The sequence below is a fragment of the Arvicola amphibius genome, chromosome 12 (genome assembly GCF_903992535.2).
Source record: "Arvicola amphibius chromosome 12, mArvAmp1.2, whole genome shotgun sequence".
Taxonomy (NCBI): domain Eukaryota; kingdom Metazoa; phylum Chordata; class Mammalia; order Rodentia; family Cricetidae; genus Arvicola; species Arvicola amphibius.
In genome coordinates, this window is record NC_052058.2 from 157,771,371 (window position 1) to 157,797,312 (window position 25,942).

Genomic DNA, 25,942 nt, shown 5'->3' on the forward strand with positions numbered 1-25,942 from the left:
ATCGTTTGTTAGCAAGGATGGAGTATAATCACTGTACACATAACCCAGCAACGAGGCTTCTGGCTGAAGAAAGCCAGAGGAGAACAAAGAATAACTCGGGAAAAACAAAAAGAAAAAGCCACACCACATCCAAAGTCTACCAAACTCTGACAAGGCAAGAAATTACCAAAGAGCAGGGTTGGGGGGAGCAGCTCAAGTAGATCCTTGTTTCAAAAGACAGAAAACTGATCTAACACATAAATCTGCACAGGCTCATACTGTTAAAGACACCATTAACACAGACCACCTGATCTTTCACCTTTTAAAGACAAAAGACACTGTATCATTAGTGAGCTATTTTCCAGTATTTTAGAATTATCTGTCAAAAATTGCACAAAATTAACTCAAGGCTCCAAAACTGTTATGTCCCCTTCCTACATAGGGACCCTGGGGCACCTCTGCTGGACATGTTCCTTCATTGAGTAAGCTAATATATCCAGCTTTGATTACAGATGAGATCTTGGCAGTCTTCAGCCAATGTGTTTCTCCAGTAGAGGTCCTTTTAAAATGAGACAAAAAGCTATAGGTACTGAGACAAAAGACAAAGGTACTGAGAGCTATATTCTAAATACAATCATCTACCAGTGCTAACAGTGTTCAATAAAAGGTCACTGGTATTAAACATAGAAATGTTATTAAATAAAAAAGTACATCAATCTGCAGATATAAAAACTGACAACCAACCTTTCTTGATTGAAAAACAACAAATTTGCTAATCTTAAGAAATATTCCATGAAACCAAAGTGGTGGTATACCCTTGTAATGCCAGCACTCGGGAGGCAGGGGCTGGGCCTCAGGAGCTCAAGAGCATTCTTAACTACAAAGGGAGTTCTGAGACTAGCATGGGCCACATGAGACCCTGTCTCCAAACCAACACACACACACACACACACACACACGGGTGGGAGTGGGAAGAAGAGGAAAGAAAACTCCCTGAAGATAATTCCCCCCACACACACTTTTTTTGAGACTGGGTTTCTCTGTAGCTTTGGAGCCTACCTTGTAGACCAGGCTGGCCTCGAACTCATGGAGATCCACCTGCCTCTGCCTCTTGAGTGCTGGGATCAAAGGTGTGTGCCACCACCACCATAATTTTCCCATTTTAAAACACATTTTTGACATGTTCTCAAAAGTTCCCAATTGTGAAACAGCTGACTTAAAGTTAACTAAGCAGGAGGACACAGTGAATCAAGCATGTAATCAATTTGCTTCTGGCTATCCTGGGGCACACAAGACCCTTAAAATGAACCAACCAACCAAGTTAGCTACTCTGGTAAAACACTGTGGGGATGAAGGAAAGGTTACACATGCAATGGCATTTCAAATACTACTACTGTGAGTAGGTTTTATTTTAAGAAATGAGTAACAGTCGATACAAAACGTTTGCCTCCAAGAAGTATTTCACACTTCTAAGGGAAAAGGTAATCAATACTGGACATTTTCCTCATTCGGTGTTTCTAATGTTTATAGGGGTTTTGGGTAAGTTTCATAGTCACTGAGCAGTTTTGAAAGGTAGGCTTCATGACCCCTTTGACTTCATGCTTTTAAATGACATGACAAATTATTTTATTCAAATTATGTTTTCCAAAAGAGAGGGTTCTGTGCCAGTCGTCTCTGAAAGTTTTCATACCTAGAAAAGAAAATCCGGATTTATATAAGAACATTTTCATCACAATTTCATAACTTACCAAAAAACTTTTATCAAAAATAATTTTATGTCACTTAAAAAAAAAAAAACTATGATTTTAAAAAAAGTAGAAAATAGACCAGGCTGGCCTCGAACTCACAGAGATGAGTTCCAATCTACTCATCTCTGTGAGTTCGAGGCCAGCCTGGTCTATTGAGCTAGTTCCAGGACAGGCTCCAAAGCTACAGAAAAACCCCGTCTCAAAAAAACAAAACAAAACAAAACAAAAAGTAGAAAGCAGCTCTCGACGTTTTCACTATAAAAGCAAGAACAGTGACCTAGGGTGAGACGGGACTGACAGCTCTCAGCAGAGAACAGCAACCTCCTCCACCTCTGCAATCAGACATCTCATGCTAGAAAATCAAGGAAAGGAATCACCGCAGAAACTGCAGATCCCTGGAAGCAGTTTGCTCAAAGCCACAGCCACACTGGGGCAAAACACAAACCCCATATACTCCAGGGACCCTTGCTAGAGCAAAGTACCACCTCCTACAAAGCTTCCTGAACAGCTCCCCACTGGACATTCAAAGTGAAAAAAATTCCTACAAAATATAGGAAGCCAGAGAAAAATATTTAATAGTCATATTTCAAGTTGCAGTGCCAGCCACATGACGCCTGGTATGCTGACTTTCACCTGTGTACCGGGTGTGATGTCTACGGGGGCCAGAAGACATCAGCTCCTCTGAAACCGGAGTCACGGCTGGTTGTATGGGGAACTAGAACCCCGGCCCTCTGGCAGAACAGCAAGTCTCTTAACCACTGAGTCATCTCTCCAGCTCCATGGAGAAAACGCTTTGATCTAACGTCTAAGTGTCAGTATAGTATTTCTAACTCAACATATACACAATATATCATCGCTAATCGTGATGCCTAAAACACAGACAATTATCTTTCCATCTTTAAGAATTCCTAATGGCCGCCGGGCGGTGGTGGCGCACACCTTTAATCCCAGCACTCGGGAGGCAGAGGCAGGCGGATCTCTGTGAGTTCAAGACCAGCCTGGTCTACAAGAGCTAGTTCCAGGACAGGCTCCAAAGCTACAGAGAAACCCTGTCTCGAAAAAAAACAAAAAAAAAAAAAAACAAACAAAAAAAAAACAAACAAAAAAAAAGAATTCCTAATGGCTAATATGTGAGAGGATATTTAGGGTATGAACTATTCCACTACAGAACATACACTATTGATATGCAATATATTAACATATCTTGATATCCACAGTAAAAGACTATGTTTACCTCTCAAAGATGAAAGACAGTCACAGACAATATATACATAGTTACTAAAGCCGTAATACTAGAGACTGAAATTGTCTCATACCATTTCAGAACCACATTTGCTGGGATGAACATTTCAGATGGATTTGGTGTCATCTGGGCCTGAGAGAGAGCAAATGATGAAGCAAAATTGTAGAAGTTGTCCAACATCTTCTGTGTGAACTGAAAAGTTAATAACTGATGTTAGTGAATTACACTAGATATTCAGTTTAGACATCAATACTTTTATTAAAAATATTCCTGTATTAACTCGGTCCTAAGGAATATACGCTCTAAGACAGCCAGGTGTGGTAGCACATACTTTTAATTCAGCACTCAAGAGGCAGTGGCAGACAGATTTCTATCAGTTCCAGGCCAACTTGGTCTACACAGTTCGGGCCAGCCAGTGCTAGAGACAGGGGCTCTGCATTTGTAGTACAGAGCGGAACCAAGTAAGATCTAAGACAGTCTGGCGAGGAAGGCTTAGGTGGTCGTGCGGAGACTTGGTCTGCAAGAATGAAGGGGAACTCTTCCTTCGAACCTCTTTCACATTAATGTCTGCACACCCTCTTACACACTCTCCCCCAACCACCACCTCTACGAGGTCTAGGTCTTGACAGACCTATAAAAGCTTAACTATTGAGCTGGAGAGAGAACTCAGCGGTTAAGAGCATTGGGTGCTCTTCCAGAGGTTCCGAGTTCAATTCCCAGCAACCACATGGTGGCTCGCAACCATCTTCAAGGGGTTCGAATGCCCTCTTCTGTAATGCAGGAATACATGCAGACAAAACACTCGTACAAAACAAACAAACAAACAAACAAACAAATAAATAAGCTTAGCCAGGCAGTGGTGGCACACGCCTTTAATCCCAGCATTCAGGAGGCAGAGGCAGGCAGATCTTTGTGGGTTCGAGGTAAGCCTGGTCTACAGAACAAGTTCCAGAACAGGATCCATAGCTAGAGAGAAACCCTGTCTCAAAAAACAAAACAAAACAAAAACAAAAACAAATTATTAGGAACAATACCTAGGCCTATTCTGACGATGAGAAGGAGCCTGCACCATTAGACATTAAGACTTAACTGGCAGGCAGTGGTGCATACACCTTTAATCCAGCACTCAGGAAGCACAGTAAGGTTCAAAGCCAGCCTGGTCTACACAGGGATTTCCAGGCCAGTCAGGACTACATAGTGAGACCTTGTCTCAGAACAACAAAAAGAAAAACAAAACTTTCCGCAAAGAGGCGGGTAAATAAACTACCTGGAATAAAAGAATCCAAGACATACTTGAGCATATGTGACCTGAGACAGGACAAAGATGTTATTACTCTGGGAGGGGGTAATTTGTAAAACAACATCCAGAGGGGAAAAATGGAATTCAGCACAGAAGAGGAATAAAAGAACTTCTATACCAACTGTAAAAGAAAAGAATCCAAAGAGATTATAAGAAGCCCAAATAACCAATTCACCATAGGAAAACAAATTTTTTTTTAGAAAGAAAAAGAAAAGCCGGGTGGTGGTGATGCATACCTTTTATCCCAGCACTTAGGAGGCAGAGGCAAGTGAATCTAATCTCTGTGAGTTCAAGGCCAGCATGAGCTAGATCCAGGACAAGCAGGACTACACGAAGAATCTCTGTCTCAAAAAATAAAATGAGAGAGAGAGAGAGAGAGAGAGAGAGAGAGAGAGAGAGAGAGAGAGAGAGAGAGAGAGAGAGAGAGAGAGAGAGAGAGAGAGAGAGAGCGAGCGATTGGAGAGGAATGGCTCTAGAATATCAAAGTAGTATTATACTTGCAGACTCTGGGCACAAATTAGAACTGGAAACAAAAAAATATATGCAAAAGAGAAGGGAGGAGAAAACCCAGAAATCAGTAGATAAGAGAATGTAACAAATGGGGGACAAGAGGCTTAAAAGTCTACAAGGACAGGTGTGACTTTATTTTGCCTACTTTTTTTGTGTCTATTTGTATTTTAAAAACGCTTGACACTGAGTAAGTACACAATAAAAGTCCATGAATACCTAACTTATTCTCTGTAATTCATGTACTTAAAATACTCTAAAATCAAATGTTCAATAAAAGTACAAGTGCTTTATTTAAAAGCTCAAAAAGCTTATGAACTCACAGAAGCAGACAGGAGAATGGTGGCTGCAGAGGGCTAGGGGAAACAGGGGGAGTTGGTCAAAGCGTACAAAGTTTATGTGCAACAGAAGATTGTACATTGAAAGTATACTTGAAATCTGCTATGACATCAGCTCTCAAGTATGCTTACACAAGGAAGAATGTACCATCACAGACATGCTACCCAGCTTTAGTTACTTCACAAAGTGACATATACCCAAACATTATCTTAAACACCATAAAGATAGACAATTTGTCACTATACCCAATGGGGGCGAAGGCAGAAAAAGGAATAAAGCCTGTGTGCTCTACCTGCGTGAAGGAGTCAACCGAGGACACAGCAGCGCTGCCCACAGGAGTCTGCTGAGCCAGACTGTCCAACAGCTCCACCGAAATGCCAATCTGAGCCACAGATGGGGTCCGCACAATATTCATGGCTCCAAATGGGTGCTGGCTTCCTTCGCCTGGAAGACATTCACAGGTACTAGATTTCAGACTAACGTAAGGATGTTCCCTGATTGAACACGTTGAAAATATTAAATTTTTCTTTATGATTCGGTCACTGGATGTCTCCTGTCTCGTTCTGTGCCTGTTCTGCTACCTGCGACAGTTGCTGTGGACCTGAAGGCCTGCTCGCTGTAACTCTACTGATGAAGCTCATCGGAAAGGAAACTCAGGCCAGCTGGACTTGAGTATGAACCCCAGCTCCAACACATCTCCCCAGGAAGAGCCACACAACATAGGGTAATATATCCATAAACCAGGTCTCTGAGCGGTTGTCCATGACCACGTCCTCTTCTCTTTCTGCGCCAAGTGCACGCTTCAAAGCTTGAAACTCTGAAACCTTCAGAGGCTCAGAATTGGCTGAAGGAAGGAAGATCATCTTCTCTACCCATAATATGCAAGACACTCTCATCTTTACATCTGTAAACTTCATTAAGAATGGCCAACCATGGGTCAGCGAGATGGCTCAGTGGAAAAGGGGCTTGCCACCAAGACTGAAGGTCTCTGGAACCCAAGCCCTTCAAGTTGTCCTCCAATCTCCATATGTACCCTGTGGAGGACTCACACCAACAGACAATAAATAAATACATAAAAATGAATTAAGAGAACCAGCAAGACAGTTCAGAGGGTGAAGGCGCCTGCCGCCAAGAACACCTGAGTTCTATCTACAGAATCCCCAAAATAAAAGGAGAACAATGAAGTCTCCGAGTTGTCCTCTGACATGCTATGGCATACACATGATAAATTTAAATATAAAAAATAAAATTAAATAGCTCTTCAAGAATGACAAATTTATGATAGCTCCCAACTGTCAACTTGACAGGACCAAGAGACAACAAACATACACACTGTGAGGGATTACCTAGACTAGCCTAACTAAATGGGCAGACCCATGATTCAAGTTTCCTACCTGTTGCCATGATAAAGCACTCTGATCAAAAGCCACCTAGGGAAGGAAAGGAAAATTTGGCTTACAATTTCAAGTTACAGTCCAGCATTAAGGGATGTTAGGGCAGGAACTCAAAATGGAGCTGGAAGCAGAAACCATGGAAAACACTGCTTGCTGATTGATCTCAGGATCATACTCATACAGCCAAGGACCATGTGCCTCGGGAATGGGACCACCCACAGCGGGCTAGGCACTTCTGGACCAACTATCAACACAATCCCTCACAGACATGTCCAGCCTAACCTGATCCAGAAGTTTAACACCCGAGAGGCCTCTCGGATGACTGCCAGCTGTGTCAAACTGAAATGTTTAAAGCTAACCGAGCACCCGTCCTGAATGTGGAGTATTATTCAATGCGCTGGAGCCCTGGGCTGAGCACAAGCATCCACCGTTTCTTCTTGACTGGAGACAATGGGACTCCTCACTCCTGCTGCCACGCCTTCCAGGCAGGCTAACCCTTCCCTCCTTAAGTCGCTATGCTCAGGGGGACAAGAAACTCACACAGCAACCTAATGGCTTCTTCACCTTTGTTTACTTGAATTACCTTTGCACATAACCCCACATTCAGAATCTGTAGCCATGTTCACCAAATATTACCAAATATTGTGTGATAAGTTCTTAAATGGCTGAGTAAAGTACCATATTTCCTTTGGGTCCTCAGAGCTCGATACTTACTTGGGGAGACTCAATTGAGGAGATTATCATCTAAGACACAGGAGCTAAGAATCTGCTAACATAGCAACTTCTAGAATGCATTTTTCTTTTATTTGTCCTGAATTTGTCAAACTATAAAACTTCCTCTGTCCATTTCTTTCTTATACCATATGAACAAAGTCTGAAAAGTGTAAGTCCCAGATTCTGCTCAATAAAAGGTGACCATGAAGATCATGTCTGCAGTCTCCTTTAAAGATGGCATAACTGGGGCTGGGCATGGTGACACACACCTTTAGTCCCAGCATGTGGGGTGAAGAGGTAGCTGGATCTCTGTGAGTTGAGACCAGCCTGGCCTATACAGTGAGTTCCAGGATAGCCAGGGCTACATAGAGACTTTGTCTCAAAACCAAATAAATAAATAAGATTACATAACAGAAAACTGCTCTACGAAGGTTACATGTCAGTGCAATGGTAAATCTGGCTCACATCCCATTTCTGTATGACCTGGGACCTAAGAATGCAGCTTAAATGTTTAAAGTTGTTTAAAGATAGATATGCCGTAGAGATCACCTGCGGTATAGAAAGCATTTACTGTGTGACCCCTCCCTTTTCAAAACAGCTAGCTAACCTCCGTCATTCCTCCATCTTTCAGTTCAACCCTTTTTCTTTTAGCATGGTTAAAAATCAGTGATGACTGAAGTGAAACAATTTCTGAGTGACTGCCGCAGTACATGAGATACTGCAATCGTAACACAGCCTCAAATACATCTTAGATTTCAAAAATGACCCACTGGACTTCTGTAACTCCAAGATAAAAATAAGCCTCTACTCTATTAAAAATGCATATAAGTAAAGGGGTTGAGGTGATGGCTCAGTTGGCAAATTGGTTGCCTAGTAACCACAGGGACCTGAATTTAAGCCCAGCTTGCACATAAAAAGCCATGTATGGTGGCTCACACTTATAACCGCAGCACCAGCCAGCCAACCTACCCTAGCTGGTGAGACCCAGGTCCCCGTGGAAGACACTGTCTCAAAACCAAGGTGGGCATCTCCTAGGAGAACACCCAAAGTTGTGTATGTAAGATTCCCTCTGTTCTTCCAAAGACGTCAATAAAAGGATAAAATCATGAAATATAAGTCATCTAATTAAGCGCTCAAGAGAAAAACTAAAAAGCTACCAGTCCACTGTTTCAGACGCTATATGTGCACGCAGCAGCCAAAGAAGGCGAGAATGCTCAAGAGAAAGGAAAGCAGTTGCCACAGTGACGTCTGAACGTGACAATGTGTGCGGCAGCTTACATGAAACATCTCAACAGCACTCTCGGTGCTGGAAAGAAAGATTTCAAATCATATATATATATATATATATATATATATATATACTAATATATATATTAGTATATTAACATACGTGATATATTTTAATACATAGTACTATACAATATCTTTTATATAATATATATAAAATATATATATTTAAAAACCTCTTTGCTTCATATTTATTAATAGAAAAACAAGCATGAAAATACATTTTTCGCCAGGCAGTGGTAGCGCACATGCCTTTAATCCCTGCACTTGGCAGGCAGATCTCTGAGTTTGAGGTCAGCCTGGTCTACAAGAGCTAGTTCCAAGACAGGCTCCAAAGCTGAGAAACTTTGTCTTGAAAAAACAAAAACAAACAAACAAACAAACAAAAATCAGCAAATACATTAACTTACATAATGGTAACATACTTGATGTTTTAACATATCTGTACAGAAATGTCCAAACTCTTCCAAATAAGGAGATATTAATAGTTCCTACTCTCAACCAGCTTAAACTCTATGGGGCAATCCTGTCACCTAACTATTCTGAACAAGTTTCATTATCTGGGTGACTTCTGGTTTTGTTTCTAGAGACATTTCGTGTAGCCCAGGCTGGCCTTGAACTGGTTAAGGTGGGGACAGCACTACAGCCAGTTTATCGGGTGATGCTGGCACCTCTGTGGCACCGGCATATCACAACTCTGTGAGAACACCAACTGTGCCATTTACAAATCTTATATCATATCCTTGCATTTTGCAGGCACTACATTTAATGTTTGCAAAAGACCTTGCACTGTAGCTATTATTTCCATTTTGTGGGAATTCTCCTCTATGATCGAAAGCACACACCTGGAGCTAGATGTGGGGGCACATGCCACCAGTCCCTCTACTCAGGTGATTGAGACAGGAAGATTCCTTGGACCCTGAGTTTTGAGACCAGTTTGGGCAGCACAGCAAGACACCGTGGCACCTGGGCATGACAGGGTGCACCTGTATTCCTGCCCTAGGAAGGTAGAGACAGAAGTTTAAGTCCATCTTTAGCTACATAGGGAGTTTGAGGCCACCCTGGGCTACCTAAGATCATGTCTCAAAAATAAAACCAACCACCAACAAAAACCATGAACCTGGAGATGTGGCTCAGAGAGGGAGATCTGAACTAGACCTGAGGCAGTGTGTACCTAACACCACAGCATGGGGATACAGGGCCAACATGCAGATACCTGGATGTAGCTCTCTAGCAGGTGGTGTTTCACGTTCAGTAAGAGACCCTGTCTCTCAACAGTGAGGCAGAAAGTTAAAAAGAAAGACACCCCAAGTCCTGCTCTAGCCTCTAAGCACAGGCAAGAGCATACATGCCCCACACATACAGGCACACACACAAACACACATTGGGGGATGGCACAAAAACAGAGCTCATGGCAAAAAAGAATGCACACCCAGGAACAAGTACCACTGAGGAGAAAAATCAGAGAAGGCCAACTCCAAAGTCACAGCCATTCTAGCTCATTATCCGGCCCGTTTCCACCAAACTAGTGGGTAGGCACTCTAGTCATTTTTAGTCCTTACTCACAATCAAACCACTCAGTGACGTGAGCCGGGACGTGTGGGAGGGTTCCAGTCTGAATCACCAGCCCCCCTCCACCATGAACATAGACTAATAGTGGCATCTTGAGATGTTTCCGCCCCTTCCTGACAAACTCAACCCAATTTTCAAACAAAGCTAGAGTTAGTACAAGTGTCCCTTCTGGCGACTGAATTGAACAAGAACTCATTTACACCACATAGAGGAAGGCTAAGAGCAGTCTCGCTAAAATACAGCAGCAAGCCAGAAAAGAAAAGGGCAGAATTATAAGGAAGTGATCAGGGCCAGGCGTGATGTCACGCACCTTTAATCCCAGCACTAGGCAGGTGGGTCTATGAGCTGGAGGCCAGGGAGATCTACAAAGGGAGCTCCAGGCAAGCTAGGGCTACAGAATGAGACTGTGTCTCAAAAAACTGAAAGAGAAAAAGAAAGTGGGGTGCAGGGAGGAAGAGTGGAGAAAAAAGAGAAGGTAAGTCAAATGAAGATTTATAAAACAATCTCCAGCCTTCTTTCTCAGGTATGATACTGTTATGAAAGAGCAGACTAGAGGTGTAACATAACACGTGTACGCGATGCACGACCCTGCTTGCATCTCAGACGAAGAACAGTGAACAGGTACAGAAGGCATTTGGGGGACAAATGACAAAAGTACTACACACTGCGAATTAAAGGAGAGCGCTGTGTTTGCATTAATGCTGAACCTGATTATACTGTATTTCCACAGCAAGATGATGCCCTGCACCTACCTATGAAATGTAAGCTCACACATTCAGGAGTAAAGAACAGCAAGAACATTGTATTCTCAAAACTTCCAGAAGAAAAGCAAATGTCTATAGGGCCAATGAAGGCTCAGCAGGTAAATGCACTTGACTCCACGTCTGACAGAGTTCAATCCCAGGGTCTCCCCGGTGGAAGGAAAGAAGCAATCCCCAGCCCCCACACAGGCGGCAAGGCACAAATGCACATGCATAACACACACACACACACACACACAAAGAAATATATATAACTTTTTATCTAGATAATGACGAAAGGCAAAAACGATAAATGTAGGGGAAGCATAAGGAATTTTTGTACAATTCTTATATTTTACACTAATTTCTTAACTTCTTTTTTCAAAACAAAGTCTTCAATCTCTGACACAGGGTTAGGGATGTAACTCAGTGGTAGAAAGCTTGCCTCACATTCATATCACACATATACATAATCCCTAGTGTGAAAAACTTGCAGATGAGGTTTTTGTAAAGATTTATTTATATTTGGATGAGTGACTGCATGTATGTGTGTGCACCATATATGTGCTTGAAGCCCATGGAGACCAGAGCGGAGCTTCAGATCCTCTGGAACTAGTTAGAGACAAACTGAGCTGCTCGAGGTGCTGGGAACTGAACCCAGGTTCTCTGCATATCAGTGAGGGCTCTTAACCACTGAGCCATCTCTCCAGCCTCTAGAACTGGTATTTTAAAACTTGAATTTCAAACTAATTGTATCTCATAATCAGGCTTTGGTCGAAACATTATAAGGAAAACTCAACTACAGGGTAAGGTACCCAATTTACTCTGAAGGCCTGGAACACAAAATACAATCCTCTCAACAACAAGGTCTGTAGTTTATAAACCCTACTACAGTACTTACTCATACTTCTCTTATGCCACAGGCACTTTGAGCAACTACTTATTATTTTATCAAGCATAATCACATGTTAAAAGTGCTGCACACATATTTTACAAATGTAATTGTCAAGCGCCATGTAAGTGTTTTCACGTCTGACCTAAGGTCCTATTCCCCCACCTGCTCTTCCAATCTTGGCCTCTTCTGCTTCCCATTCTCCATATAATGCTCCACTGCAGATGTCACTGGAATGCTCCCTGACTGAGGCATTGCGCTATTTCCTCCTTGTCTCTTGAGACACTTTACAAATAGTTAACCTACAGAGAAAAGGAAGGTTTGATATTGGCTTTGCGTGTATGAACGGTATGTGCATGTGGCTTCAGCAAACCCTTCAAACAGTACATGAACTCTGCAAACATTCATCTCTGACAAATGCACATAGGGATAAACATACATTACTGACTTATTTTTTTTCTGATTGCTTACTTATCTTTGTCAAAGCCACTTTCTACTTCCAGAATCAAAATTTTAAATTAGAATTTTAAAAATATCATGCTCGAACTCCTGATTTATCACAACCCAAAACTTAACATTTCATCATTCCCAGCTGTTTATAGGTTTGGTTTTTTGTTTTTATTTTTTGAGACAGGGTTTCTCTGTGTAATTGTCCTGGCTGCCCTGGAACTCGCTTTGTAGACAGGCTGGCCTCAGACTCACTGAGATCCACCTGCCTCTGACTCCCAACTGCTGGGATTAAAGGCATACGCCGCTGCCGCTGCCGCCGCCACCACTACCCGGCACTGTTACAGGTTTTAACAGATGCTTGAACCAGTTTTCAGTTGACTCTGAATGCTGAAAGCAGTGTCAAATTTTCTGAAGATTCTTAATATTAATACTACTTTCAGAATTCAAGTCATGGCATTTAAAAAAAAAAACAAGTGAAAAAACCAATCGTCAATGTTAATATAAAACTTGAGAGACACACTAGGTATATGTGGAATGGATTTTGAGTTGATACAGTGTCTTTATGTTAATGAGACAGCTAGCTACACAACAGAAGACTATGGCCAGGATGAGGACTCGAGAAAACTAAAGATGTAGACCACTAGGGAAATCCTCAGGGCACCCTGGAAATGAAATGCTGTCGTGAACAAACTAAGTCCAAACAAAAGTAAGGAAATAGCGTTTTTGCCTCTGTTAGTGGACTCCGGAAAAAAATTGTGTAAATTCCAACTTTGTAGAAAACAGGCAGAGTAAGTATCCAAGCCCCTTTGTATAAGCCAATCTAGTAGCCCCTTTTATAATATATATCATCCGATCTTTCCATCATTCTCCAACTAAGGTTCTATTGTTTAAAAAACACTATAAAAATATCTATTTCCAGCAAGGCAGTGGTGGTACATGTGAGTTTGAGAACAGCCTGGTCTGCAGTGCTAGTTTCAGGACAACCAGAACTGTTTATATTTTACTTTTAAAACAAAAAGCGGGAAGAACTCCCAAATAAATACCAAATGAACATGCTCAACGACAGGACAATTTGCTCTTCTTCACTGTCTTTTAAACACATTGTGCTGGAACTAGATACCTATTTGCCAAGAATTAAAAAGAAAAGAGAAAGACTTTCAAAACATACTTTGTACTGGTCAGAAATAAAAAACAATCCACACAGACTATACCAAAAATGTAAACTTCTATTAAATAAACATACCACAAAAAGAAAAAAGTATTAAAAAACGGGGGAGGGGGTATTTTCAGACCATAAATCTGATAAAGAACTCATGCAGAGACCTTTCTAAAGTAACTTCTAGAAGTAGCAGACTATCCTGTAATCTGTACCTGGGAGGCTGATGTAGAAAAGTCTCAGGTTTCAGACACTCCTAAAGTACATGCCAAATGCTCCTGACTAAGGAGGAAAGGAAAAGAAGGAGAGCAAGAGAGAGAATGGGGGGGGGGGGGTCGGGGATGGATGGTGGTAGGGGGAGGGATAGGGAAAGGATGGTGTGGGAGAGAGATCTAAGGATCTGCACACTCATCAAAGAAGTTTCATAGACCTCAAAAGGCAATGAAAGAATCAGGTAGGGGTGCATACCTTTTTTTAAAACATTCATTCATTCATTTATTTATTTATTTGGTATGCAATATTGTCTGTCTGTATGCCCGCAGGCCAGAAGAGGGCACCAGACCCCATTACAGATGGTTGTGAGAAGAGCAGGCAATGCTCTTAACCTCTGAGCCATCTCTCCAGCCCCCAGGGGGTGCACACCTTTAATCCCAGAACTTGAGAGGCAGAGGCCAGCCTGGTGTACAAAGCAACCTTCCAGGACAGCTAAGGCTACACAGAAAAACCCTGTCTTTGAAGACAAAAGAAAAAAAAAAGAAAAAAAAAGTACATGAAAAGGATTTCTCAATATAACTAAACATTACAAAAATGTGTATTAAAAACACAATGGGGTACTCTACTAAAAATACTAATTAGCACCAAGGGCTGGCAAGAATTTGGTGTCTTCAATAGTAAGGTACCGAGCACCACACTATCCAGTCATTCTACTCCTCAGTGTGGACCCGAAAGCAGCATAAGCAAACATCATACAAAAGTTCATATACATGCCAGGCGCACGCCTTTAATCCCAGCACTTGGGAGGCAGAGGCAGGTATCTCTGAGAGTTCAAGGCTAAGGCTAGCTGCTCTACAAGAGCTAGTTCCAGGACAGCTAGGGCTGTTACACAGAGAAACCCTGTCTCGAAAAACTAAAAAGAAAAAAATTTTTACTTGTGCCACAGCATAGGTGCTGAGGTCAAAGGTCAGAGAACAACTTGCCGGAGTCAGTCCTCTCCTTCTACACCTGGGTCCTAGAAATTGAGTTCAGATCATCAGGCCTGGTGGCAAATGCCTTCACCTACTGAGCAACTGACTTCATGACCCAATTACCTAGAAATATTCCAAAAGTTCCTAAGTCATTCATGGACAGCCTGACATGGCAGCACACACCATTATTCTCAGGATTTGGGAGTCAAAGGCAGGTTGATCTCAGTGAGTTCAGGGCTAATCTGTTCTAACTGGTCAGATCCAGGCCAACCACGGCTCCACAGTGAAAAGGAAAGGGGGGGGGGGGGGGGATAAAGAAACTGCAGTGTGTGTCCAACATCAATGCAGTGTTCCCTAGCAGTGAGCTGTCCGGGTAATATGCCAGTCTATATTAATGTGTGCTAAATGCACAACATACACAAATAATCCAATGGTTCGCAGTAGAAACGCGCCACACTTAAGCTTCGGATGGCATGATTCTATTAAGAGAGCAGCTTGTAATTCAACAACAAGAGAAATGAACTAGTGATACTATAATACAGAGGATTCCAAAACTAATTGTGCTCAATTAAAGAAGTCACCTACCAAAAAAGTACATACATATGCTATCATTTATATAATTCTAGAAAATATGTTTAGTTTATGACATCAGAAAATAGATCGGTAGGTGCCTACCCTGGGGAGGATACATAGAGAATGGATGTAAGGAAGAAGAAGCAGGCCCCACAGGGTGAGAGAGCAGCACCAGGCAGGGAACGAGAAACTAGTGAACCAGGGCAGACCGTGTCAGTGAGAGAGGTAAGAACTTAAGAAATCCCCAGAAGGCGGCAAGGTGGCTGGAAAAAGCAAGAAATGAACGAACATCAAGTGGAAAGGGATAGAGAGTGTGGGCACAGGGGAACAGAATTCTCAACAGGTGTGGTAAGACAGGCAGCCCTACCCACAGGACAAGCCTGAACTCCAGCAAAGTGACATAGCGTGGGGAGATGCCCTCCGTGGGATGAGTCAACACTGTGGTCCTTGGCCTTGAACCCAGAGCCTTGTACACGGGAGGCAAGGGCTCTGACCACTGAAGTATACATTCTCAGCCTTATACATTCTTAGAAAGTATACATTCTTAGCTGGGTGGTGGTGGCGCACGCCTTTAATCCCAGAACTTGGGGATTAAAGTAAGTTTGAGGCCAGCCTGGTCTACACATCCGAGTTCTGGGATAGGCTCCAAAGCTACACAGAGAAACCCTGTTTTGAATAACCAAGACAAACAAACAGACAGACAGACAGATAGACAAGTTCTTAAAATTTATCTTTCAAAGAAGATACTAACATATTTATAGTTTAGTTGTGATTTAGGACTCTTGCTTCCAATTGTATCAAAACAGAGAAGTGAGCAGAAATTTAAACTAAATAATATCTATAAACTGGACATTTTTGAAGCTGGATGATGAGAATATTTACCTCATCTAATATCGTATACATCAGAGAATTTAATAATGAAAACTATAATAGCAGCTCAAATTTCTTTGTGTTTCTATGCAGGTAACAATCCTAATCACTCAACCTATTCAGTATTCACAGAACTTCCATTTTCTCAAGTCAATTGTTTGCATCCTAGTGCACGACCTTCGTAAAGCATCAGCAAACAGGTCTGTACCATTCGATTTATGATCCACACCTATCCTTGCCACACAGACTCTTTCTTGCTTTGTGCCATTCTGAGCATAGCGCATTCTCAAATTCTTACCCCTTCACTGAGAAATTGTGTCTTCTCCTAGAAAAGAATGCCAATAGGTCCCAAAGGCCTGACAAGCTCTTCCCAAGAGCAGTAATACTGTCTCCTCCAGAAACTTCCCCAACCAACTAGAGCTCACTACTCCATTCTCCCCGGGACTAGTTTACAAACACAGCTACATTTTACTTTTCTTCTGTCTTATTTTTATTTTATGTGCATTGGTGTTTTTGCCTGCATATATGTCCGGTTAGGGTGTCGGGTCCCCTGGAACTGGAGTTACAGACAGTTGTGAGCTGCCATGTGGGTGCTGGGTCCTCTGGAAGAGCAGTCGGCGCTCTTAACCACTGAGCCACTACTGCAGACAAGAGCTCAACTGTTATCATTAAACTCCCGGAGCAGGCACCTATTTGTTAAGTCTGTGGACATGTTGTTACCTATGCTGCCTAAATCAGCTTTCACTGGCCTCCGTATCTATTTCTATAAGAGACACACTGAAGAGGTTTACACACCTCCACCTAGACTCAGAGAAACAGGGCATCAGTGGGAGCGACGAGAGCCAATCGCAGCTCATTTTCACACTTCTTCAAAAATACTCCAAGGTGTAAAGTGAAGATTAAGTCCCTCATTGTTAACAGAGGCAAGACAAGACTACCAGAGATCAACATAAAAGTTGAAACAGCTATGTGAATATTCACATACACAGGTATGTGTATACACATATACTATGAATGCATTCAGGTAAACATGTTCAAGTACATGTGTGAGTGCATGTCTGTAGAGACCAGAGGTAATCTGTGTTTTCTTGAGTCTTCCCAACTTATATTTGCCATAGATTGCTCACTGGCCTGGAGCTCGCCAGTTTGGCTAGGTTGGCTGCCCAGCAAACCCACTGGGTACACCTGTCTCTGCTGGAATGACAAGCACAGACTACCACATCTGGCCTTTTCCGAGCTTGAGACCAGGGACTACCAACTGAGCCATAAGAGCTCAAATTTTTAATGAAGGAAGAATTTCCACTTTATTTCCTATACAGTTGTATTTTTATCTATTTGTACTTAAAACAAACATGCATACTACAAAATGCAGGTTCTGGGGAGACTACCTTTCTCTATTTAAAATACTCAGGAACTCTGAAATGTCCACGGTAAAGAATGGTTTCCCTCAGGGCCAGAGGACAAGTACGGTGTGCCCAGGGAGCTTTCACTTCCCACTTTCTAGATGTTTCTGTATCATGAGAATTATATAGACTGTTACTCAGAACAACATGGTAGAACTTAAAAGCTGTATTTCATGTTATGCTGGTTAGGAGAAAGCGTAACTATGAAACCATTTGAGTATTATTCTTACCAGATTTAAGACCTGATATTTTGAAGATGGCACTTGGCTTCCCGTTGGTGACAAATCCCAGGAGCTGCCATACTGGCACCCCATTTGAATCAGGATAGGAAAAGTAGACAGATCCTCCCATCCCCTCAGGAAATGGGATTGTTCCCAGCATAAAAACCACAACATGGTTGATATTTTCATAATCAGGCAAGTCAAAAACAAATTTATCCTCTGCCACTTGCTGTGCAGCTGTTTGCACCTAGGAAACAAGAAAGCAGTCTTAGTTTGAGAACATGACGCTCAGTCCACCTTCAGCGCTGCTACAAACTGTCACCAGCAGCCGCTACGTCACACCACTCAGTCAGCTAACATCCTGATACAAAACCACCAGATAAACGGAAAACCCGAAATCATGTATTTAGCCTTAAAATGTTCATTTAATAAATATAATCTTTTCAAAATACTGCCATTCTCTCAGAAGTTCCCTAAAGGATTTCTGCTTACAAAACAAGTAACTATGGTTTAAGAACATTGTAAGAATGAGCACATGGTGGCACATGCCTGTTATCCCAGGACTTGAGAGGTCCTTCTCAGCTACATAGCAAATTTGAGGTAGCCTGGGTTACATGAGACTCTGTCTCAAACACAAAAACCTTGTAAAAATGAAAATGTGTTCAATTTAACACTCCTAGGCTTTTATCCTCAATCTGAAGGACAGAGGGTCAGGTAATTAAAATGGGTACTCAATTAGTCTATGATTCTGGATTAGCAAATTCATCCTCTAAACTCTATTTATAACCCAAGGTCAAGGCTTGCAGGGTTTCTCCCGCCATTCACTCTCAGCAGCAGGACAGCCACAGAACACTGTAAGCTGCCTTACAAGAACCACTCCCAGCTGAAATGGGACAAGGCTGTGCGGTGCCCCCTGCTGCAGTACCCATGCTGTGACGACATCCATCCGCCACCCTGCATTACAATACTTTCCTTCTGGTACGAGGTATAACGGGGTTAAGGCATGAGTTGAATATTAATCAATCAACAATGATTTTTGTTGGAAACAAGATATTGTTGTGCAACCCTGGCTGGCCTAGTTCTGGCTTGTGTACATCCCCCACCCTCCTCCTGCTGGCCTGGAACTCACAGACTCACAGTAACTCTCCAAATGAAGGGTTGAGATCATGTTGTATATCTCTCCTGGCTCAAAAACATGTTTTTAAACACAAATGCACATGAAACAAAGTAATGGCATCATTTTTTTTTTTTTTTGGGTTTTTCGAGACAGGGTTTCCCTGTAGTTTCTAGAGCCTGTCCTGGAACTAGCTCTTGTAGACCAGGCTGGCCTCGAACTCACAGAGATCTGCCTGCCTCTGCCTCCCGAGTGCTGGGATTAAAGGCGTGCGCCACCACCGCCCAGCTAATGGCATCATTTTTAAAAGTGATTTTAAAAAATCTTGGAACCAAAGGTTCTCAGGAACCAAATCCTGTTGAACTAGCTGCAAAGATTAACCTCTACCATTTAATCTTCAGACTAAAGAAAACAATGTATGGGAAGAAGAGGAACTGGTGATTAAACAGGTATGGTGGCGCGTACTCTGAGAAGTAGAGACAGAATCGGCAGCTCATGGCCAACCTTCACTACATAGCAAGCTGGAAGCCACCCTGGGCTACATGAGATCCTGTGTGGTGGAGGCTGGTTGTACATAAAATTTTCTTTTTTAATATTTATTTATTATGTATACAATATTCTGTCTGTGTATGCCTGCAGGCCAGAAGAGGGCACCAGACCTCATTACAGATGGTTGTGAGCCACCATGTGGTTGCCGGGAATTGAACTCAGGACCTTTGGAAGAGCAGGCAATGCTGTTAACCGCTGAGCCATCTCTCCAGCCCATAAAATTTTTTTCTTATGTACTAATATTGCTATATCCATGTGCATCACAAAAGAGAAACAGCAATTCTGAGAGGACTGGGATATTTTAGCTTACACAAGGTTGAGGGGTTTTGTTTTGTTAGGTTTCTGGTTTTATTGTAACGGCTATTCATCAAAAGAACAAATCTGCATCACTACACTTATTATGAAGACCAAACACTGACTTTGTTTATTTATTTACTGAGGGAGGGTTTATCTGGACAGCCCTAATTGTCCTGGAACTCACTCTGCAGACCAGGCCTGCCTCTGCCTGAGTGCTGGAATTAAAGACATGTGCTACCATGACCCACCTGACCCAAACACTTAATTCTTAATATCTAATACAACTAATTTTCTGTGCCGAGTATTTTCTGCTACTTAAATGCTTACCTTTTCTTCTCTATAATTTTCTACCCTACCAATACAAGAAATCTTAAAAACCAAATTGCTACTATAAAGCTCTTTTTTTTTTTTTTTTTTTTTTTTTTTTTTTGGTTTTTCGAGACAGGGTTTCTCTGTGGCTTTGGAGCCTGTCCTGGAACTAGCTCTTGTAGACCAGGCTGGTCTCGAACTCACAGAGATCCGCCTGCCTCTGCCTCCCGAGTGCTGGGATTAAAGGCGTGCGCCACCACCGCCCGGCTTACTATAAAGTTCTTAAACTAAATCCCAAGATGTCAAGTAGGCTGCACCAGCCTCAAGTTCATTGCACAGCAGAGGATGACCTTTAACCCTAATCCTCTGCCTCCCAGGTGTCAGGCTTACAGGTACCTGCCACTATACCCAACTGGGTCGAGTGTTTAAGGCCAAGCTGATTCCCTTTTATGAAATTTACTGACCCAACTTAAAATTTTCACCATAAAAAAATAAAATGAAAAACAAATCTGTACCCATATTCCAATCTCCCTTCCTAAGACAGGATCTTATGCGGGTGACCCAAGTTGGCCTTGAGTGAGCTACGCAGTCAAGACTGACCTCAAATTCCTTGGTGTCCTGTCTCCATCTCCCAAGTGCTGGGATGTTGACTGGGGTGTGCCCCATATCCAACCAGATACTTTCATACCATAATTAAAACAAACGAAAAATGGAGTGGGAACCTTTCTCATCCCCCACCTTGGGCATTTTTCTCCTTAAAGAAAAAAACCTCAGGCTGGTTGTGATGACAAAGGCTTTTAATTCCAGCGCTCAGAAGGCAGACAGGTGGAACACTGAGTTGAAGGCTAGGATGTTCTACAGAGCAACTTCCAGCACAGCTAGGACTGCACAGAGAAGCCCTGTCTCATGAAAACAGGGAAAAAACAAAACAAACAAACAAAAAACCCTCAAATAATGAAAACTGGGTTCATAAATTTTCACAGGTGGATTTTCTGACAAGATTACAATGTGCCTAAGTTCTCAGATGTCAGTATGTCTACTCGTCCTGCATTTTCATTTGTGTCTAATGATACACAATTTAAAGCCAAACATCACCCCCCCCCAAAAAAATCTTAATACCTACTGGATATTTATTATAGAAATTTGATGTCAAACAAATACAGCAGATAACTCTAATTTCCCTTCAGATTAGTTCACACATACAGATTCCACACACGATTTTGTTTTTTAATTCTTTAAAAACATACTTTTTGGTTTTTTTTTTTTGTTTTGTGGTGTGTGGTGCTGGGGTTTGAACCCAGTCTTGGGGTTACTAAGCAAGAATTCTGAGTCGGATGTGGAGGCACCCTTCAGCCCCAGCACTTTGGGAGGCAGAGGCAGGCTGCTCTTAGTTCAAGGCCTGCCTGGTCTACAAGGTGAGTTCCGGACCAGTTAGGACTGAAAAAAAACAAAAAACAAAAACAAAAAAAAAAAACCCAAAAAACAACAACAACAAAAACTACCACCAGTACCCTTTTTGTCTTGTTTTTTGTTTGTTTTTAAGACAGGGTTTCTCTGTGTAGCCCTGGCTGTCCTGGAACTCACAGAGCTCCTCCACCTGCCTCTGCCTCCCACTGCCGGGACTAAAGGTGTGCACCACCACTACCCAGGTCCAACACGCTCTCCCCTTTTCTTTTCTGAGCCAGTCTTGCAACTGTGACCCTCCTCCCTCGCCTTTTGAATGGCTGGAATTACAGGTGTGAGACACCAGGCCAGGCTTTATTAATGACAGATATCTAAGTGATACACTCATCTCAAATTGTTTCTTTCGTATTCCAATTCCAGAGCAGGGACATTCCCCCAAAGGAGATCACCAGTGTTAGGGCTCCCCCACCTCCACAGGGGCCTCCCATTAGATGGAGACAGAAAACAAGCCTTCTAACGCTAGCAGTCCCTGGTTTTTCGGAACCACGTGGTTTCCTAAGAGCCGCCCGTACAGAATACATTCTCAAAAGCTGGTGAAAACGGACTGAGAGCAGTAGAGAGCTTGCTTGCTTGCTATCCGTGAAGCACAGTTTAACAAAGAGGCTGCAAAATTTAACAAAGCAGGGAGAAACAAAGCAAAGAAACAGAGCTCTGAAGGTAAAGGAGTCAAGTCTCAAGACGGAAATACCGATAGTTTCTAACAAGCCAGATTTACTCTGGGTTCTTCCCCCAATAATTCCAGGTACTCATTTCATTTCATTCGAACGCTCTGGAAAAGCAAGTGCATCCTCTGACTGATAAGGAAGCATTTCTCTCGAATCCTTCTCTAATTATCACATAAGGCTCACACTTAAATTCCAATCATTTCTACTAGCGAACTTTCAATTATTTTAAGCATAATTTGACACAGGGTGGAAAATTTCAAACTGGGTCAGTAAACTTCAAAAAGGGGGCCTTCCAAATACACCCGACAGAAACTCATTGCCCGGGCAATTTAAAAAAATCTCTGAAAAACACTTAGCTTTAGATTACAAATCTCAGCTTTCCTTCTAAATGACATTATCAATTTAAGCGAGTACGGACACTTTCTATTGAGCGTTAAGTTCCTGAACTGAAAAGAGAGAATGAGTAGCGCTGGAGTTACCACGGCTACGGCGAAATGTCAAAATAAACGCCACGCTGAAGGCTGAAATACCGAGCAATTACAGCACGCAGCCCAGTAAGGAGAACAAAATGCGCACTCAATGATAGGCATTAATATCCTGACAGCCATTCAAAGGCGTACAAGAGTTGGGCAAGCGTCCTACTGCCCATCGCACACGCCCAGGTCCAAAAAAAAGGGGGGGACGACCACGAGTGGGGTTTCCCCGCGTCCAGGGCACCGTGCACCGTGCCACCACCCGGCTCAGCCGCCGACCCCTTCGTGCCACCGCCCGAGCCATCCTCACCAGCCTCCCCGCCACCAGGCAGCCAAACATGGTAGCGCCCGCGACGCCTCTGCTCGGCCAGCGGGCACCTCAGGCCGGAGACCAGGAATTCCGCAGCCACTGTCCCAGTTGAACTCAAGAACCTTCCGGAATTTGCAGGAGGGCACGTGCCCCTCCACTACATAGCAACACAGGAACGCATTCTGGCCCGGCGACCTCTGACCCTCCCACCCTAACCTGCCGCTCGGGGACGACTACTTCCGGGTCTTGCATCCATTTCCTCCTTCTAAGGGCATAAGGAGGAGCCGGCATCTCACCGAGACTACAAATCCCAGAGTGCCGTGCGCCGACCTCCGGAGAGGCAAGTCCGGAGAATTTGAATGTTAGTTCGCGTTTTCGGGGCTTGCGTGAATCAAAAGCTCCACATGCGGGGGTGAATGAAGACGTTTTTGGGGTCTGAGTACCATTTTAAGAGTATCAGTGCGCCTTTACCAGAATCGCTTCACTCAGCCTCTTTCCTACAAAACCCTGTGGAGAGCCGGGCGGTGGTGGCGCACACCTTTAATCCCAGCACTCGGGAGGCAGAGGCAGGCGGATCTCTGAGTTCGAGGCCAGCCTGGTCTACAAGAGCTAGTTCCTGGACAGGCTCTAGAAACTACAGGGAAACCCTGTCTCAAAAAAAAAAAAAAACCCTGTGGAGTAAATATTATCTCCGTTTTGTACGTCAGGAAAATTGAAGTTCAGCGAGACCAGCTCAGAAACTTGACAGAGGTGTGCAGGGAGCGGCAAGTCCTCATCCAATTCCTGTGGTCTTTCTGCCAAATACTATCGCAGAAATGCTTCTGTATTTTTTATATGATTTATTTTTATTTCATGTGCACTCATGTTTCGCCTGAAGATAATCCGTGTGAAGGCGTCGGATCCCTGAACGTTACAGACAGTTGTGAACCTCCATGTGGGTGCTGGGAATTGAATCTCGGGACCTCAGGAAGAGCAGCCAGTGCTTTTAACTGCTGAGCCATCCATCTCTAGCGCTGCTGTTTTTTATGGCACGGTCTCATTAAATAGCTTAGGTTAACCTCGAACTCTTGAACCTCCCCTCCCGCCTCCAGCCAAAAAGATCAGAAGTACTAATTGTAACAAGCAGTTGTGTTCTTTTCTTGCATATATTCCTTGTAGCACTTTCCAACGTCACTGTTTTTTCTGTACAACTGCGGACAAGCTGTAAACCAGCTCTTTCAGTCGCTCATTTACAAAATGAAAACAGTATACTTGTCTTTCAGGGGTTTTGTGAGGATTAAGTGATCATTTAACTGATGACTGCCACTAAGAATAGCGTTTGGTGGTGCTTAATTGGTGGGAATTTTATTGTAAAATGCCTTTTTTGTTTTTTGGGTTTTTTTGAATCAGGTTTTGTGTAGTCTTAGCGCCTTAGCTGGCTTGGAACTTGCTGTGTAGTCAAGATGATCCTGAACTCCTGACTCTTCTTCCTCCACTTCCTAAATGCTGGGATTACAAATGCACAACACCATCCATACTTGGCTTAAATAGCCTTTAAAAAAATCATACATTTCCATAAAAAGGCTCATAGGAAATACAGAGCAATATCTGAAAGAAGTAACGTCAAGGATTAACTGTTAGGTTGGAGCCTCCAGCTCTCCTCTACATGGTCTGGGAAGCCCTATTCCTGTCTCCCTCCAAACTCCGCCCACTCAGAGACATCTAACAAAGGAAAGGCAGTGCCAAAAGCTAAGTTGCCAATTCTTGGCAGCTATTGCAGCTTCTTCCCCTAAAGCTGCCAGCTGCCCAAGTCTCCACCTAAAGTGCTCAACCTTTGACCCTGCTCGGTCAGAAACGCAGCTTGTGACAGACACATCAGCACCTCTCACCTACAGCTGATAAACTCTCCCTGCCTCCGTTTTGCCTCAGGGCTCTTTACCTTTCCTTATCTCTTACTTTCCAGCTCCCTTCTAGATCTGGCTGGCTGAAGCTGCCTTACTTCTCCCCCCCCCCCCCCTCCGTGTGCCTCTCTTTCTCCTCATTCTCTTCTTTCTGGTTCTTCCCTAGTTCTTAGATTTCTCCTCCTACTTATTTTCTGCCCACCAGCCCTGCCTATCCCTCTCCTGCCTAGCTATTGGCCATTCAGCTTTTTATTAGACCAATCAGGTGAGAGCAAGGAGAAACAAATGCAACTCATCTTTACATAATTAATGAAATGTAACATAAACAAAAGTAACACATCTTTACACAGTAATATTCCACAGCAGAAACAAATGTAACACGCCTTTGCCTAGTTAAAGTAATATCCCACAACACTTCCTTTTAGCCTTTTGGGCTCTTTTGTGTTGTGTGCAGCTGCATGAACCTGCAGTTTAACAGAGTACTACAGTATACCAAGAGAAAAGAGCATAGGGCGTCTTTGAGTTCTGTGACGTCCTGTCAAGGTCTCACCTGTGTGGGGCCCTGTGCCTCCCGATTCCTCAGAAAGGCTCTAGGTCTTGTTTAACACTGGTCTCCCTATCACTGGGACAGGAGATAACAACTCAGCTGTTTCCAGCCCTCCATCAGAATATGACACTCCCAGACACACACACCCCCCCCCCACACACACACAGAAATGTCAGCGGACCCATAATGTAGAATTCAGCACGGTTCCAAACAAGTGCTTGGGAAACAAGTAACATGTACAACGGGGTAGGCAGGAGTGTCGACAGTCCCAGGAGGCCATGCTTTCAGTGAAAAACAGAACTTACTTTGAACACAGAAAGATAACAGCATCTTTCACTAATGTAGACTGTGATCCACCCTTGAGTGGATCTACAAACACGTACACAAAAATCTACAAACATGTACAGTTCAGAAAACAACACTTTTTTTAAAGATTTTCATGAGTTCCGTACTCATATGTTCACATGCATGATACAATATGCGGGCCAATACTAAACGGCGTGCTAATTACATAGCATTTTGACTTCACTTGTAATGGCATGAAATAGCAATCTGAAGAAGAAACTGGAAAGAGAAAGCTTTGTGTAGAGCCTTGTGTCACCTTTTGTGGTACCCTGACAGGATAACCGACAGCTTCAGAGAAGAAGGGTTTCTTTTGCCTTAGTCTGAGGGGATGCGGTCTGTCGTGGTGGGAAATGAGTGGCAGTGGAACAGGAGCGAGCATGAGCAGTGGGACAAAGGGAGCACAGTGAATGCTGGTGT

At 43.0% G+C, this 25,942-nt stretch overlaps 1 protein-coding gene across 2 annotated transcripts; it reads right to left on the minus strand.

The window, feature by feature from the left end:
* Window positions 1-1,352: 1,352 nt before the first annotated feature.
* On the minus strand, window positions 1,353-22,981 carry Hikeshi (heat shock protein nuclear import factor hikeshi). Of its 2 annotated transcripts, none has more exons than XM_038314270.1 (5): window positions 22,754-22,981; window positions 17,582-17,819; window positions 5,409-5,560; window positions 3,044-3,162; window positions 1,353-1,669 (listed from the first exon to the last, which is right to left on the minus strand). In XM_038314270.1, exons 1-5 carry the CDS (start codon window positions 22,781-22,783, stop codon window positions 1,615-1,617), a joined length of 594 nt encoding a protein of 197 aa, XP_038170198.1. In that variant the 5' UTR covers window positions 22,784-22,981; the 3' UTR covers window positions 1,353-1,614. The 2 variants fall into 2 exon arrangements, with proteins under 2 accessions (XP_038170198.1, XP_038170199.1); XM_038314271.1 differs by lacking the exon at window positions 22,754-22,981 and adding an exon at window positions 6,511-6,546 and having other exon boundaries at window positions 17,582-17,709.
* Window positions 22,982-25,942: the final 2,961 nt, after the last annotated feature.